Genomic DNA, 16655 nt, shown 5'->3' with positions numbered 1-16655 from the left:
TTTTCTGCTTCACATAACATTATACATTTTGGCCATATATGGAATATTCACTGTCCATCTGCCAGCACAAATGTAGACAAAAGCTGGTGGTATAAATTTTGAGTTTCATAAGATTCTCCATGAGTTGTCTAACACCTGAGTCCAAATGATTTAAAAATACCTTTCTAGATACTCATGTGGCATGTTCTTTGCTGGCTGCTTCACCAGACCACACAGCTAGTGCTCATTTTTCACATACAGAAATATAGATTTAGTTGCTTAATATTGGCCTCCAGTGTGGAAAGGAATGGTGCTATATATGGAAATGATTGTCAGATCTGGGTATTTGACTGTTTTATGTGGTCATCTTTGTGAAGAAATACCATGGAGTGCTGAAATAACTTGTAGTGCATGCAATAGGCATCTGATGTTATTTAGTGCATTAGTGTTTTGAGAGTTCATCTTTGTGTTCACGTAAGTGATTACAATTCTAGATACCCTCCAGCATGTGAAAGACAGCAAACACATTGTTGTGTATCACAAGGGCCGTTACTTCAAAGTGTGGCTGTACCATGATGGCAGATTGCTGAGACCCCGAGAAATTGAACAGCAAATACAGAGAATTCTTGATGATGATTCAGAACCTCAGCCTGGTGAAGAGAAACTTGCAGCTCTTACTGCAGGAGATAGGTATGGTGGTTATTACTTTTTAAATAAATTAAGTATTTAGAAATCATTGCATAATATAATCATTGGATATTGGCTTTAGAATTTTACAGTAGTCTTCAGTCAGTTGTTTGTACCTTGGTCAATGATGTTGTATATTGATGATGTGTACCAGTGCTTCAGTCGCTTGTAATTGTGTGGAGTTTAAAAATTTTGCAGTGGCAATCCTATATGCAGATTTTTATTTTTACTGTTGTCTTCTTCCATATAATATGTACTTTCTTTTGTTTAGTTTTAAGTACTTTCTTTTGTTTAGTTTTAAGTGTAGATGATCTATGGTGTAGGTATTGCATGTGCAGAAATGTTGAATTTCTGAGGATGAAGTTTTGCACGTGTGTGATGATGAGTTGAATTGGTTCCTAGGATTTCACTGCACAAGTATTGTCAGAGCTTTTCACAGCTTTCATAATTTAAATGCAAAGAAAGTAGTTTTGTCAAATTCCACAGAAGTAGGAGGAACGTCTCATAGTGATTTTAAAGGTAATCAAACATTGACAAATATATGTAATCTGGCTATAAACCAATTTTTCTTTTTTTACAGAGTACCATGGGCTAAGGCTCGACAGGCTTATTTTAGCCGTGGAAAGAACAAACAGTCCTTAGATGCTGTTGAAAAAGCAGCATTTTTTGTGACATTGGATGACATGGAGCAGGGGTACAGGAAAGAGGACCCAGTGAGGTCACTGGATGCGTATGCAAAATCACTAATCCATGGCAAATGTTATGACAGGTGCAGTATTGACACTGTGGAAAATGCCTTCCTATTTTTTAGAATTTGGCTAATGTGTATGAATTAATGATGACTTTTAAGTTGATAAATTCCATAGAATCATAGAAGGGTTTGGGTTAGAAGGGACCTTCATCTAGTTCCAACCCCAACAGAAAGGGACAACTTTCACTACATCAGATTGCTCAAAGCCCAGTACAACCTGACTGTGAACATTTGCTATGACAAGGCATCCACAACTTCTCTGGACAATGTGTTCCAGTGCCTCACCAGCCCACTGTAAAAAATATTTCTCCATTATAACCCATCTAAATTTACCCTCTTTCAATTTATATCTGTTGCCCCATGTCCTGTCACTATGAGCCATGATAAGAAGTCTTTCTCAGCTTTTCTTATAAACCCTCTTTATATATTGAAGGGCTGCAAGAATGTGTTCCTAAAGCCTTTTCCAGACTGAACAACAAGCCCAACTCTCACCCTTTCTTCACGGGAGAAGTATTCCAGCACTCCTGCTATTTTCATGACTCTCCTCTGACCCAGATAACAATTCCACATCCTTCTTGTGCTGAGAACCCCAGAGCTGGACACAGCTCTCTAGGTGGGATCTCACCAGAGGGGAGCAAAGAGGCAGAATCCCCTCCCTCACCCTTCTGACCAAGCTGTTTCTTAAGCAGCCCAGGACATGATTGGTTTTCTGGGCTGCAAGTGCACCTTGCCAGCGCATGATGAACTTTTCATCCCCAAGTCCTTCTCTGCAGAGCTGCTAAATCCATCATCCATCAGTCTGTTGATACTGGGCATTGCCTTGACCCAGGTGCAGAGCCTTGTAGTTAGCCTTTTTGAACTTCACAAGGTTCAAACTTCTGTCTGTTTATTTAAATGTTCTTAAATAAAAAAGGATAAATTTTAGTGCATTTGAATGTGAATTTTGGAGAGAGAGGAAGTTACAGTACAAAAATGCTTTTGAAATGTACAAAACCATAAAGAAACCTTGATTTCTTTTGTAGGTGGTTTGATAAAACATTCACTCTTATAGTATTCAAAAATGGCAAAATGGGTCTGAATGCAGAGCACTCCTGGGCAGATGCTCCTATTGTTGGACACCTGTGGGAGGTAGGTGTTTGGCACAAAGAGCTAATGCAGAAGATAATGTGGTATGGGCTTCAAGCAGCCCTGAAGGGCAGCAGCGACTTTCAATCCCTTGCATTCACGTGGTTGATGAGTGACTAGGGCCCTATGTCTACAGCAACTGTAGAATTTGAAAAAGATCCCAAACCCTTGCTTAAGAAGCTGCTTTTTTTTAAAGGACAGCATTTTAGTAAGCTTAGATGTCTTCACAGAAAAGTGATACAGCTCCCTAGCTACCTTTTCTTTAATGTTTTAAATCCACAGATTATTGCCTCTTTGATATGGCATTGTATTTTTGTATGTGCATTCTTCTAAAGCTCTTAAGCTTTCTTGTGCTATAAAACTCCCATGCTTACTTTTAAAATTTAAAAAATTATACACAGTTTAAATTTTTGTCTGAGCATTGTTTGCTAAGATGCAGACTGATATGCTGTTGACGTTATCTCTTGTATTTATTTGCCATGAATGCAATAAATTCACTTTGCTTTGCATTCATTGTATGCTTAGTTTAATTCTTGAAACCCTGTTTGACTTTTTTCCTTTTTTGTTTTGAAGCTTAAACCTGCAAACAGTTACGTGACTCAAATCAATTAAAACTATTTCCAAAAACATTTAATTTTGATTTTGTATGTATTTGTGCAAATGGGTCTTGAGTCTAGCTGGTCCCTCAAGTAATTTCTGAGTTTTGTTATAGAAGTGTTTCCTTGTGTATAAGGACAAAAAAATAGGCTTCATTACATGCTCCATTCAGGGAAGAAAGAAGGTCAAACTGATTTGAGATGCAAATGCAGTGTAGAATATCTCAATGAATGAGGGATACTTATTTTGCTTTTAGTGAATGATATTATATGCTTAATTCATGTATCTGTATTTAATATTAGTTCGTATATTTTCTGCTAAGAATTAAGATGACTGAAACAAGATTTAATTTTCTAGAAAGTTGTCTGTTGATTCTTTACAGATTTCAATTTTTAGAATTGAATGGACTAAGCTTTATTTTATAATTTTCACTTACTGGTCAGAACATGACATGAGAAAATAAAATTAAAGTAAGAGATCAGGAATAAATCATCACACTTTTTCTTTCCATATTGAGCAGATTCAAATCTTTTGGTAATTCTTTGTGTTTGTATGTGGGTTTGTTGTTTCTGGATGCTTTTTTAGCATTGAGGATGCTTGATATCTTCTAAGACAGGGCCTTTTATATCTTTTCAAGTTGGGTTGTTCATCTTGGAAGGATGCTTCTTTCCCACCCAGGAGCTCTAGTGCACATGTAAAATAAACTGCAGTTTTGAAAGGGATACAAATCTTTAAAATAATTGAGTTCTTGCACCTACTCTGAAATAAATTATTCCTTGATGAATAAGCTTTGACAAATAACAAACTTGAAGAAATTCTCTAGAATATAATTTGAAGAAAGATAGTGAAGTCTAAGACTGAATTGAGCTTTTTACTTCTACTTAGTTTGAGGTCAGTTTTGAATTGACAAGGTTTTTATTAAATCAGTAGCATCTAAATAAAAATGCACCAGTGTAACTGAATAAGTGTTTGGTGCACCTCTGGTGTTCTTGTAAAACTGGGGGCTTCACTTGCAGTTGTTTTAAGTATTTGGAAATGGATTGTATATTTTATTTCACTGTGTAGTGAAAATAGGTTATATTTCTTTCACAATGAAATCCTAATTCCATGACAGTAGTAATGTATTGAAGAAGTTCTGAAGCAATTCTGAAGAAGTATCATTCTTTGCAGAATGTGATGGCAACTGAGTGTCTTGAACTGGGCTATTCAATAGATGGACATTGCAAAGGAGATACCAATCCAAATATTCCCATTCCTACCAAACTGCAATGGGACATTCCAGAAGAAGTAAGTACATAAGATTTAGTGGTATGAGAAAGAAACGTCTCTTTTCCCCAGTGGTCAAATAATTTATGTAATTATTGATAACCCTGTAAATCAGTTCTAAATTCCTTTGAGTCCTGTAGGTTGTGTACTTCATGTTGTAGCCATTACTGAGTTTGCTTAGAAAATCAGCGGGTTTTGATCTCAGTCTTTAAAAATTCTGACTGGGAAATGCCTACATTTTTCTAGAAGCTTTCTTGGTTGGCAGTATGTCAAAAATAAGTGGCCACGTCTTTTAAATAGTGACTGCATTAAAATAAATATTTACTTGCTGCGGTTTCATTACTGTTGTCACAACAAATACTCTTGTCTAATAGTTCCTTTAGAATAGCTGTCTTTTTTTTTTTATGTTCATCTAATAAGATTTGATTTTTCGAAGTTGTTTCTTTTTTTTGCCTGAGTTTCCAGTAAAACTGCCACCACCTATTTGGATTTTAATTTTGAATAAAAAGCTAATGATTGGTGATGTATTTAATTAAGCATGTATGGGAGCTTGGAAGCCACACTACTAATGCCATTCTGTAACTGTAGGCCATTCTTTTATATTCTCCTGATCTGAACAGATTTAATCCTGGTGGGTTTTATAAGAGTTATTTTTGGATGTGTACTGTTTTCTCATTTTTATTAGTTTTTTGAATTCTAACTTTCTAGCGAAGATAGCTTCTTTTCTTTATGTAAAGGAAAATTATTTAGGTAATTATGTTCTTGGCATGCATAAAGGCAAACATTTCGTGTTTAACAGTTAAAAATACTTGTACTTTTTCAATAGTTCTCTCAAATACCATGAATACATGTTTATATACATACAGGTGTTTGTTTGTTTGTTTGTTTAAGTGCCAAGAAGTGATTGAGAAGTCTCTGAGCACTGCTGTGGCTCTAGCAGATGATGTGGACTTCTGTTCATTTTATTTTGAAACTTTTGGGAAAGGACTAATAAAGAAAGTGAAAACCAGCCCTGATGCCTTTGTGCAGCTTGCCCTGCAGCTCGCTCACTATCGGGTAAGAACAAACTGTTTCTGCCTTACAGAGCCTCATTAGGCTGGGTGCAATGTTTTTGTGACTACAACATGTGACTGTGTAGAGTAATCTTGCACTGCTTGTACAAGGTTGATAATGTGCTGTCAGAAAAGACCAGTGTAGCAACATTTAGCTTCTCTTATAAGCTGAAGAAGGTTGAATATGAAATGCACAGTGTAGTCCTTGCTAGTCTGGTTGTTCTGTTAGTGTTTATCAAATCCTGCTGCTAATCTTATTTTTGCCTTTATTATCTTCGGGTAAGTGGGCTAATGGTGGGCTACTGAAAACTTAAATGTTGAGTTTAATTTGTGGAGTGATTCATAGCGTGTGTGTTGGACTGTTGATTAAGAAAGAGAGGCCAAGTCTATCTAAACTTTTAAATTCTTATTTGTCCCTTTTTCAAGGATATGGGAAAGTTTTCTTTAACGTATGAAGCGTCCATGACGCGCCTGTTCCGAGAAGGCAGGACTGAAACAGTTCGTTCCTGCACGGTTGAGTCCTGTCGATTTGTCCAAGCCATGGAAGACCCAACTGAAAATGTAAGTTCATGGTGTTGGTGCCTTGTGCAATTGAGAGAGTAGGTTTGGATTGGGTTTTAGGAATAAATTTTCATTGTTAGGGTGGTGAGGCGCTGGGATAGGTTGCCCAGAGAAGTTGTGGATGCCCCATTCCTGGCAGTGTTCAAGGCCAGGCTGGATGGAGCTCTGAGCAACCTGGTCTAGTAGAAGATGTCCTTCCCATGGCAGGGAGGTTGGAATGAGATGATCTTAAAGGACCCTTCCAACCCAGCCAATTTAAGATTCTGTGATAATTCATAGGGCACTAGGCAACCATGTAACTCCCCAAATAGTTTTTAAGCATTTAGAGCGATGCGGTTTTTTTAGGAAGGAAGAGCTGCTTAAGATCTATGTTTTCTGTCAGTAAAGAAGAAAATCTGGGCCATACCAAAAAAGAATGGCAGAACTTAGCCAAATATAACCATATTTACCTGTATCTGAACTCCAGGAAACTCTGATGATTTGTGAAATTTTTGTGACTTATAAAACTCAAACATAGATTTGTAGAACAAGTAATCTTATACCTTAATCTTAACCTGAAAGTAATCTCAAATCTTAATCTCAGTTAAACTTTCCTTTCTGACAGGGAAGCAAGAATAATTCACAGGAAGGAAGTAGTTGCTCCTATATGTTGATTTTGATGACCAGCATTTATGAACCTCTGTACTTTTAAGTGTTGGCAATTTGCCATTGTAAATAGCTCTGGCAGTTTGTTTTCTTAAATCACGTTGAGATTTGCTCTCTGTAAATCTTTAAGAGCGGTATCTATAGAAACTATAAATAATGTAGTAAACTTGAGTTGTAATTATGTTTGATTGTAGGGTTAGATAACACTTAAAATACAAATTAGTTTTCATTATGCAGTTTACAGCAGGTAATAGCAGACACTTGCTACTACCTGAAATTAAATACATGAGGTTGAAAAGCCAGGGGATACTATTGGAGGTCAGTTGTCTTGTACTTGACCTTTAAGTGCTGTGACTTAGTTTCTGCACCTTCATCCTTAATGCAGTTCACTTAACTGAATTTTCTTGTTCTTTTTTTTTGTTTTCTTGGTTAGAGAGAAAACACGCTGAAATTCTTCCGGCAGGCAGCTGACAAACATCAGCTCTTGTATCGCCTTGCCATGACCGGGGCTGGCATTGACCGCCACCTCTTCTGCCTTTACGTCGTGTCCAAGTACCTCGCTGTAGAGTCTCCTTTCCTCAAGGAAGTAGGTGGCTTTTATTGATAACTCTTCATTGCTGTCAATAGTCCTTTGGTGAGTTAGTGTTTTTGTGGTATCTGCTCAAGATACTTGTACAGCTCTGCTTTTCTTAAGAAAAATGGTAAAATTGCAGCTAGTGCTGTTTAACATCTGCTGATATATTGTTGAGTTGGTTTTATTTTCCTTTATTTGTTGATAGACCTAGAAGAATGCTTTCAGTGAGCTTTTTAGCGTAATGCATGTTACTTAGAATTGCAGGAAATATATAGTCAGTATTGAAAAAAAAATTTTTGCATGTGGGTTTTGTGTATTTTCAAGGGAGTACAACAGGGGCTGTTTTCTTTGAGAATTTTCTTGTGAAAGTGACAAATTCAATTCCTTTTAAGTTATTAAGAGTTAAAGGAGCTGTATATGGCATTAATGTCATTGTATATTACTCTGACAAATTATCAATTAAACTACATTTTAAGGTTGGATTTTATAAAAATAATTACACCACACTTCCTGATTTTTTCTGTTTAATAAAAAATGTTTTCCAACTTGACTCATAATTAAGCTACTTACATTTGTTTGCTTGCTCTCCTAAATATGACTAAGTCAAGAATAAAACAACTTTCAACAGTTTCCACAGACTTTCAAGATCTGTTGTAAGAGATTTTACAAGCTTCTAACTTGATGTAGGATCTTTCTGGGATTTGAATATGACTAGTAATGGTCTTGTTAAAACAAGACATTTTGTGTGTAAGTTACAAGGCAGTAGACCAGGTAATCTTTTTTGAAGTAGTATTTCTATTGAAATTCTATTTTATTCTCTTTGAGGAATTGACATCACTTCCTCATATGTTAATGGTTTCCATATCAGGACAAGTTTAACTGTTTCATTTAAGCTTCTTAGTTTTTCATTCCATTGAAATGGGCGGTATCTTTAATATTGCTTTATAAAGTGTTTTCTGACAGTTTATAAAGCAATATTGCACTTGTTACAACACTTGCTATCTTGACTAGTTTTTGAGAAAGTTGCACGTTCTTAAACAGAGTTTTCTATTTGTTTGCATCTCTTTCATATCTAATAAAGGTTTTGTCAGAACCTTGGAGGCTGTCAACAAGTCAGACACCCCAGCAGCACATTGATCTGAAGAAGAACCCGGAGTTGTTATCCTCTGGTGGAGGGTTTGGACCGGTATGTTTCCTAAATACAAGTACCCACTAAAAAAAGAGTTACTTCCAAGACACCAGTCAAAAAATGTCAAATCTGTAATCCCTCATTGTTGCATATCAGAGGTGTAGCTCATGCTTTTAAATGCACGTACGTAATACTTTCCCATGATGTGGCTGTGCTCAGAAAAACCTGTGATGCCTTTTTCTGGTACCCCACTACAAGAAGGGATTATTCTTAAAGAAATACACAGTTATGAAATGTGGTACAGGGCTCCATGGCAAAGAGATCTGATGAAGCTGAGTTCTTATCACATTGCCTATGCCCAGATCTTCTGTACATCAGGCTGTTATTAGAGTGACAAATGCCTTATTACTTAAACTGGATTTTAAGGTTGGGATTTGTAAAAGTACTTATACTTTGCTTATTCTTATATTTGCTGCTTGATGAATAAATGTGTTCATACATTCCTCCATTGTTTTGCTTGCCCTCCTAAGTGTGAATAATAGCCAAGTCAAGAATACAGTCATGTTCTATGGCTTCTTAGACTTTCAGGAAACCAGATACAGCTTTCAGCAGTTCTTGAAGTTGGAATTCATTTGACTTGAAGTATCAAGGAAGCCTGGCTGTGGCCATACTGCTCATTCTTGAGATACTGATTTCCTCAAACCATTATGAAGTCAGTATTCCGAATGCCCAAAAGGCAATAGAAAAGGCTGCAGGGTTTTCTAACAGTTTTCCTTTTGTTTTTGTTTACAAAATCTGTGCTTTGGTTTGCTCAATTAGCCCAGAGATTCAGTACATCACTTTTCCATGCATGTGTTTTTTTACTGGTTTTAAAGGTTTTTTAAAGCATTCAGTAGAGATTATCTCTGTAGCACTAACAGTGAGAAGAGTGAGAAGATTGTCAGACTGCTTAGCAGCAGTGGCAGCAAGGACATGGAAGATTGTGATCCTTTGAGTTAGGAAAGACATGAAGAGGGGTGACATCAGGATAATCTGTGTTTACCAGGCATAGTTTAAATACAACATCAGTCTGAAACGTGGCACAGTTAATGCTACTAATGTTGAAATTGGACCAGACCTCTGCTCGTGATACGGGTGTTCAGAATCATGTTTGCTGTAGAGTCAAAAGAGAACTTGCATTTGGCAAGTTTTTATAATGCAAGGCTTTTACACTGTGTTTGTTTACATCTGTAGAATGATCCCAATTGTTTAAGTTACAACTGAACTAATTTATTCCTTGCTGCTTAAGCACTGAAGCTGTATAGCTGCTTAGGACCAGGACTTTCTATTGTCTTTCTATTTAAAAAAAGATACCTCAATAACTATTTTATTTCCAACTATTAAAGCTGGGAAATATTACAGACAAATATTCAGAAAATGATTATTCCATGCACTTCAGATGAGACTAGAACTATTCCTTAAGTAGAGCCAATCTTCAGAAATTATGCATTAAATATAGAAGTTGAAATTTTACTTGAGGAAAATGCAACTGGTTTTAAAAACTGCAACAACTTCTTAATTGTACATAAGTTGATTGAGAATGAAGGAGAAACAAAAAGTTTAGGTGTTTTTCTCTTCTTTCTTCTCCTAGGTGGCTGATGATGGTTATGGTGTTTCTTACATTATATTGGATGAAAATTCCATCCATTTCCATGTCTCCAGCAAAATATCTTGTTCTGAGACGGTAAGAGTCAGTCCTTTCCTATGGTTTAATAAATCTCTTCTGCTGTGTGCTTATAGAACTGCTTTACTCATTGTCTAAAATATAAATAATATCGTTTTTCTTTCTCAATATATGCTGCTTTGTTGGAGTTTTTTGTCTCCGGTTGTATAAATTTAATAGCTTCATGAACCAATAATACCATATTCTATTTCACTTACGCTTTCAAGCATAAAAAAACCACGTGGCCCAGGATCATCTTTACACAGGTGCAGTTCCCTGCAACTCATGTGAAATGATCACATGTGTCCCCTAAACAGAAAGATGGGCATATCTTGGTTTTTCTTATTACAGTTTTGATTGGCTTGTCTCAAGCTGCAGCTGTAAAGACAGAGTAAAATGCTGTCTATTTAAACTTTCCTGGTTTAAGTAATACTGAATGAAGCTGACCCATAAATTATAATCTGCTTAAGAAACAATTAGTCAAAAATTTATTAAAATAACACCCATTTTTTGAGAATAGTAGATGTCATATGTTGAATATATTGCTCTTGTGGAGGACTGCTTTGAGTTCAATTCATCCTTCCCTTTTATATTTTTATGGCCTTACTGAATATGCTGAGTTCATTCAGGGTTACATAGCTGACCTAGTTTTCTTCTTTTGACCTTAACTTGTCCAGGAGATCATGGTGCTTCTGGTTAATCATTAAAGATTAGGAAATATAACTTTGGTTTTTTCATAGTTGAAATTGTTCTTCAGATGCCTGTTAGCTTGTAGTTTAAATTTCACTCTGTTGTTTTTACTTATCAGACAAGTCAAAGGTCCATACAGAAAAGGCAGCCATTTTGTGTGTGGGGCATTGATATTAGTAGGCTCATTGAAGTAGATCCTGTAATGTACCTAATAATTTATATTTGTAATATTAATTTCTTTCTTGTACCATTCATCTAGTGCTTAGAATAAACAGAACAAATTACACTTAGAAATTTGCCATTTTCATTTCTAATTCTTTGTTCAATGGCAAATGATTCAGCATTTCTGATAGGAACTCAAAAATAATTTTTCTGCTCTTTCAGTAGTTTCTAGTCGTTAGTCATCTACTCACTGAACACTCCTTTGTTTTCTGGAAATGAGCTTTTGCAAAATCTTGTAGGAAAAGCAATATCAAAACCCTGCAATTTTAAAGTAGCAGAAAGCTATGTGTGCATCTGATTTCAAAAGGATATGATCCCATTTCTGACTGTAGGAAAGTAAACACATAATGAAGAACTCATTGGTCAGTACTAGCATAAACCTGGATTAATCTGTATAGCTTTAACATTTCTGTTATTAAAATCCCCATTGCATGGTAAAATAAATCCCTGAATTCCAGAAGCTCCAAAACTACAAAATATTACAAAGTTTCTTCTTTTGCCTGAAAAATGTCTGTTGATGGACAGTACAAGTATTTGGTTTTGGTTTTTGTTTGTTTTTAAAGGATTCTCATCGCTTTGGAAAGAACATTGAGAAAGCAATGGTTGACATCATGGCTTTATTTAACCTTAGTACAAACTGTACAAAGTGATCTGCTTTCTTGATGCCAAGCAATCTCCTCTTGGTGGGATGAGAACTCTTCTGCACAGTGAACAAGAGCAAGGTTTGTTGAAGAGTAGCTGGAGAAGAAACTGAGTCAGCACCTTCTTGATCACCTATTAAAACCTTAGCAGTATATTAAATGTGTCTTTTTTGTTGTGGTTTTTGGGGGTTTTTTTGTTAGTAGTATGGAAGAGCTTACTTTCAGAAAGGATGACTTCTAAAATCTTCTGTGTTTCTTGGGAGGAAGCATAGTACCATTGCACGAGGTCATGTATATTCTAACTTTCTGCAGTTTTCTCTTAATTTGTATACACTTTCTCTTTTTTTTAACTTTAAATTAGTTTATTTGTTTCCAGAATCAAAGGGATAAAACACACCAAGTTAAATACTAGAAAATTTAGATTTGCTATGTATTAATAGCATAATGTTCTTCAATGTATCTGCTGCTTTATGTAAATGAGTGACAAAACTTGTGGCCATTTGCCTTCCTTGGTTTCTTTTTAGAGGTGAATTCTGTAAAACATACCAAAAAATCCCTGCTGTAACCCACCTTAACACACGAAGTGTAGACATGTTATGGTTCTTGAAAAGAAAAAAAAAAAAAAAAGAAAAAAAAGAAACCCAGCCATTGGATTGGTACAATGTTCCCCCTCATTGGCAGATATCACATTTTTCTTACTGCTTACAAGCCTATTCGTGACATTGATTTTATTTCTGTATAAATAAATGGACCTGTGTGCTTGTTCATGCAAGTGCCTTAGAAAAACAAAGATCCTTAGCCCAGGAAAAAGGCATATGCTGGGAGTTGTTTCAGTAGTGCAGAAGGGAAGGTTGTAGTAATGTAGATCTGGTTTTCAAATTACAAATTGGGATGAAGTGGCATAAGCAGACATGAATATGTTCCCAAATGTCGCAGTCAGGTTTAAAATTCTAATGAAATGTTCCTGTCTTAAATTGCAAAGGTCAGCCTTTAGGGAAGGGCAGGACTAACTTTGTTTGGGATGAACAGATATTCTTCACGTGTTTGTTTTGGTGAGTGGAATTGGTGGTCACTCGGGTTTCTGGGTCCTGGGAAATGTTAATTGAGTTGAATGGTGCCTGTTGGGAAGTCTGCAAAGCATAGCTGCCCATGTGGGCTGGTTGCAGTTTGCTTGGAAGGACCACTGCTGCATGGCAAAGCCATGGGAAATAGCCCCAGAGTGGGAAAATCGTGGCTTTCACAAACCCCTCCTGGGAGATGCTCTTGCTCAAGCAGTTTCTAAAGGATGCAGAGAGGGAGGGGAAAGCTTTTTCACTCAAAAAGGAGCATGGTGTTTCCAAGTGCAGAAATAAAATGGCTGCTACCAAATGGAGTAACATTTTCATGATGCTTCTCTTCCCCAGGCTTTATAGGTGTGGTACCTTTTTTACATCCTGCAGTGCAGTAAAGTGTACTTGTTAGCACAACCTTTTTTTATTATTATTATTTTATATAAGGTACATGATGGTTACTAATATGGTGAATGATGCTCCTGAGCTCTGCTGAGTTTAAAAGACCCTTGGGGTGGATATAAAACTTCTCATTAGACTTTGAATGTTTTTTGGCCAGTATTTCTAACTTTCTATGCCTCTTCATGCTTATTTTTACTTTGATCTAGCTATTAAAACACCTGTGTGTGTATGCTTGGGGTGGGAACCCTCAAAAATCCAAGATGCATACTTAAGCAACTGCATGCTTATATAAATGTGGGAATCCTCACAGGAACTGATCAAAGACACTCATTATTTGATTAGGGTACAGTCTGTGGGACAGGACACTTTGAAATAAGCCTTACTGCATCTGGCAGGCCTGGCACTTATCAAGCTACTGCAACAATTTTATAGTGATCTATTTTTAGAAATGCAGAAATGATGCACTGGGGGTTTTGGGGGTTGTTTTTGGTGTTGGCTTTTTTTTTTTTTTTAATTGACCACTGACCAGTCTGTGTTTAAATTAACATGTTAGCTTTTAGGATTTCCTTTAAAAAAAAAAAAAAAAGTTTAGATTTGACTCTCAGGTCTTACGTGTTTCTAGTCTAATTGTAGCTAGTGCAATTTTGCATTCTTGGAGAGTAAGTATGATTGGCACAGAAAGCTGTTTTTTATTGTAAATGTTTAAAATGTTTTGTGCTGTTAAATGTAGCTTTTTAAATTTTGGAATAGATGTAGTTCCTGAACAGATAATATTTTATTTCTTTTTCTTTAAAATGTCAGCAGCATGTAAATAAAATATGCTTTTTGGATGTAAATCTTAGAAATCCACAGTGAATGTAGGTTATTAATAAATAATTTAAATCTTGATGTTCAATATTGTGTACATACGGTAAAACTGCTTGGGGTTTTTTTGCTCAAAGCCATAGGAATGTAACTGAAATTACTTAGATTTGAATGAACCTTCTAGTACAGTGTATTTTATTGTAAAGTTAAATGTGCATATTCCAGTAAAACTACTAATTTGATACTATATCCTTCAATCATTGATTCTCAATTAATGATTTAGGAGATCAAACTTAGGGTTGAGGAGGTGGCTAAAAGCCAGGTCGGATGATAATAATTTTTTCTGTTTATGAAACAGAAGTGTGGAATTGGTGGGATATACCTCTAGTGAGCATTTTTCAAATTTATTATTTCAGCTATTTCATGGCAGAAGTTAAGAAAGCGTGGAGTCCATCTACAGGACTCCATTGTTTGGGATTAATACTGTTCCCCTCTGAATATTCTTTTAAGGCTTGAGGCTTTTGAGGGACTAGGGAAGTGTGTGCCTGACCTTGAAAATCATGGTTCTAATTCAGCCTTTGTACCAATTGTTGTCTCATGTAAAATGTATTAATTTAAGGTAGCAGATTTTTTTTATCTTGTTTAGTTACTTTACATCTGTTGTTAGTTGTTTACATCCAACACTTTGTCTCTATTTTCTACTTAATTCTGTGACTTCAAAAAACAAAATAAAATTTCACAATTACCACTACTTAGAACAATGTTTAGTATCTTTTATATCTTCTTCCCAGCTCCCTTGCTGTAGTCTCTTGAAATCAGGACTTGTGAAACCTTTGCTGTTAAATCCAGTTAGGAACAGTAGCAGTGAACTGTTCCGTTTATTTTAGCAGTGATTTAAACATGTGTTCTAGTAAATAGGGAATGTGTTAATGAACACATTTAATTCCCTACAAGGAATTTCATCTCCCAAAGGAGCTGAACATGCGGATTCACCCTTGTGTGCCATCAAATTGTGTCCACTTTCCTTTTTCTGTAGTGATGCCACATAAAAATTGCAGTGTTCCAACTTCAAGCATTCTCTGTCCAGAAGGAACAGTCATACAGATAATAAAGATGTGATCAGGTGGAACAGTTGCTTTCTTGAAAGTTGAAGATAATGAAAGTTTGTTAGTCTCTGTACCAGGAGCTAAAAATTAAATTTAGAAAAATCTTTCTGACCAGCTTGCTTCCTTACTGTTTATCACACTATAGTTGAATGTTTCCTTCCTTTGCCTTTTTCTTAAAGGTATTAGAGCAAAATTCTGATCAGGTGAAAAAGAATTGTGTTGAAATAAAACTGATTGCTTGCTAACCTTCCTAAACTGCTCTCTATGTAAGGAGGAAGCACAGCACACACAGGTGGAGAGCAAATTGTCAAGTTCAAACAAATTCTAATTTGAAACTAGAAAACTCAGCTGTAGCTGGTTTCTGTCTTTGTTCCATTTTCTGTTTGGGTGGTTTATTTTGAAAACAAAAATGTAGGTATTGAATGTGATGCTGTTATAGTTGTGAATGCATCTGAACCAGAACTGTGCACTGAACAGAAAAAACAGAAATAATATTCAAAATATGTAACAGTATCTGGTAATGCTGAACAGGCCACAGCACTTATATGCCTTGGTATGTCATGAAAATATATGTAGCTTCCCATTTTAATGTCATTAAGTCATGGGTTTTGTTTGGTCATTTGGCTTTTTAAAAATGAATTGTTTAATGCACAAAATAGTTATATGTAAAAGTTTCTTTTTTTCAGGCATTCATATGATTCCTATCTCCAGTTGCAGGTAAGAATAAATGTTTTTATTTCAAAGACATCAAACACCCAATCTGTTTCTCCCAGCAAGTCTTTTACTGAAAAAAAAAAAAAAAAAAAAAAAAGTATTATTTCTTTCAGAAGAATGTAATGCTGCAGTGATGTCAAAATCTTTTACTGATGCTGCAAGGGAGTTCACTCATCTTTTTATAAACAAGACATGCATTATTTTATGTACTAGAATTCCCTCAGTGATATCTGTGATGTACTTCAGACTTGTGCTTCTGTGTATGATTAAGCAATAAGTATGCAGGCAAGGTTTTATGCTAATTGGAATAATCTGTCCAACCATTGACTGTCTAAAATGGGCTTTATTCTAAGTGCCAGAGGGTAAGAGGTGCTTTCAAACACTGTCCTATCTGATTTGCTCACAAATGAGAGGCAAAGAAAAATGTTGCTCTGTAGATAACCTACGTTGTGGAGCAAGGCAAAATAGCATCTGGATTTTTTGCCTGTTTCTGGTCCTCAAGGCTCAAGTCTGATTGGCTCTTGTCTTTCCCTTGAACATTCTGATTCCAGATCAGGACTCTTAGGAAGGGATCTTCTCCTAAGGCCACCTGAACCCAAACTGCCAAGTGTGACTGCACCAAATAACCCTGGGCAGCTGATTCATTGGTATTTGAGCTTATTTCCCATTTGCAGTGTATGTAAAGGAACAGGGCTGAGTACTCAAATCTGCCTCTAACATCAGCATCCCCTACCTATGCAGAGATGTTCTTTACAACTTAGTTATTCTCTTAAAATTCTTTATCAAATATAAAATCCTTATTCACATATAAATTCCAAGGTATGTGCAAGACAAGTTATAGAAGTTTGGGCTTTTCATGAAAGAGTTTTCTGAAAGGTAGTGGAATTTTGTAAACAGGATTTTTAAGGTTGTCTATTCAGAGGTCAAAGTGTGTACTGAGAGCAGCAAGGCTTAATCTG

General features: G+C 35.9%; 1 protein-coding gene across 1 annotated transcript in view; it reads left to right on the top strand.

Moving 5' to 3' along the window:
- Positions 1-14627, top strand: part of CPT1A (carnitine palmitoyltransferase 1A) — a 37736-nt gene extending 23109 nt beyond the window's left edge. The window contains exons 11-20 of the mRNA XM_030274080.4: positions 474-669; positions 1247-1435; positions 2440-2545; positions 4310-4426; positions 5297-5461; positions 5884-6018; positions 7097-7249; positions 8319-8423; positions 9997-10089; positions 11544-14627. Coding sequence (XP_030129940.2) covers positions 474-669; positions 1247-1435; positions 2440-2545; positions 4310-4426; positions 5297-5461; positions 5884-6018; positions 7097-7249; positions 8319-8423; positions 9997-10089; positions 11544-11630 — 1346 coding nt within the window. The 3' untranslated portion in view covers positions 11631-14627. The remainder of the gene's footprint in view (positions 1-473; positions 670-1246; positions 1436-2439; positions 2546-4309; positions 4427-5296; positions 5462-5883; positions 6019-7096; positions 7250-8318; positions 8424-9996; positions 10090-11543) is intronic.
- The last annotated feature ends 2028 nt before the right edge of the window (positions 14628-16655 follow it).

The sequence above is a fragment of the Taeniopygia guttata genome, chromosome 5, assembly GCF_048771995.1.
Source record: "Taeniopygia guttata chromosome 5, bTaeGut7.mat, whole genome shotgun sequence".
Taxonomy (NCBI): Eukaryota; Metazoa; Chordata; class Aves; order Passeriformes; family Estrildidae; genus Taeniopygia; species Taeniopygia guttata.
This window is presented reverse-complemented; position numbering and strand designations above follow the sequence as displayed.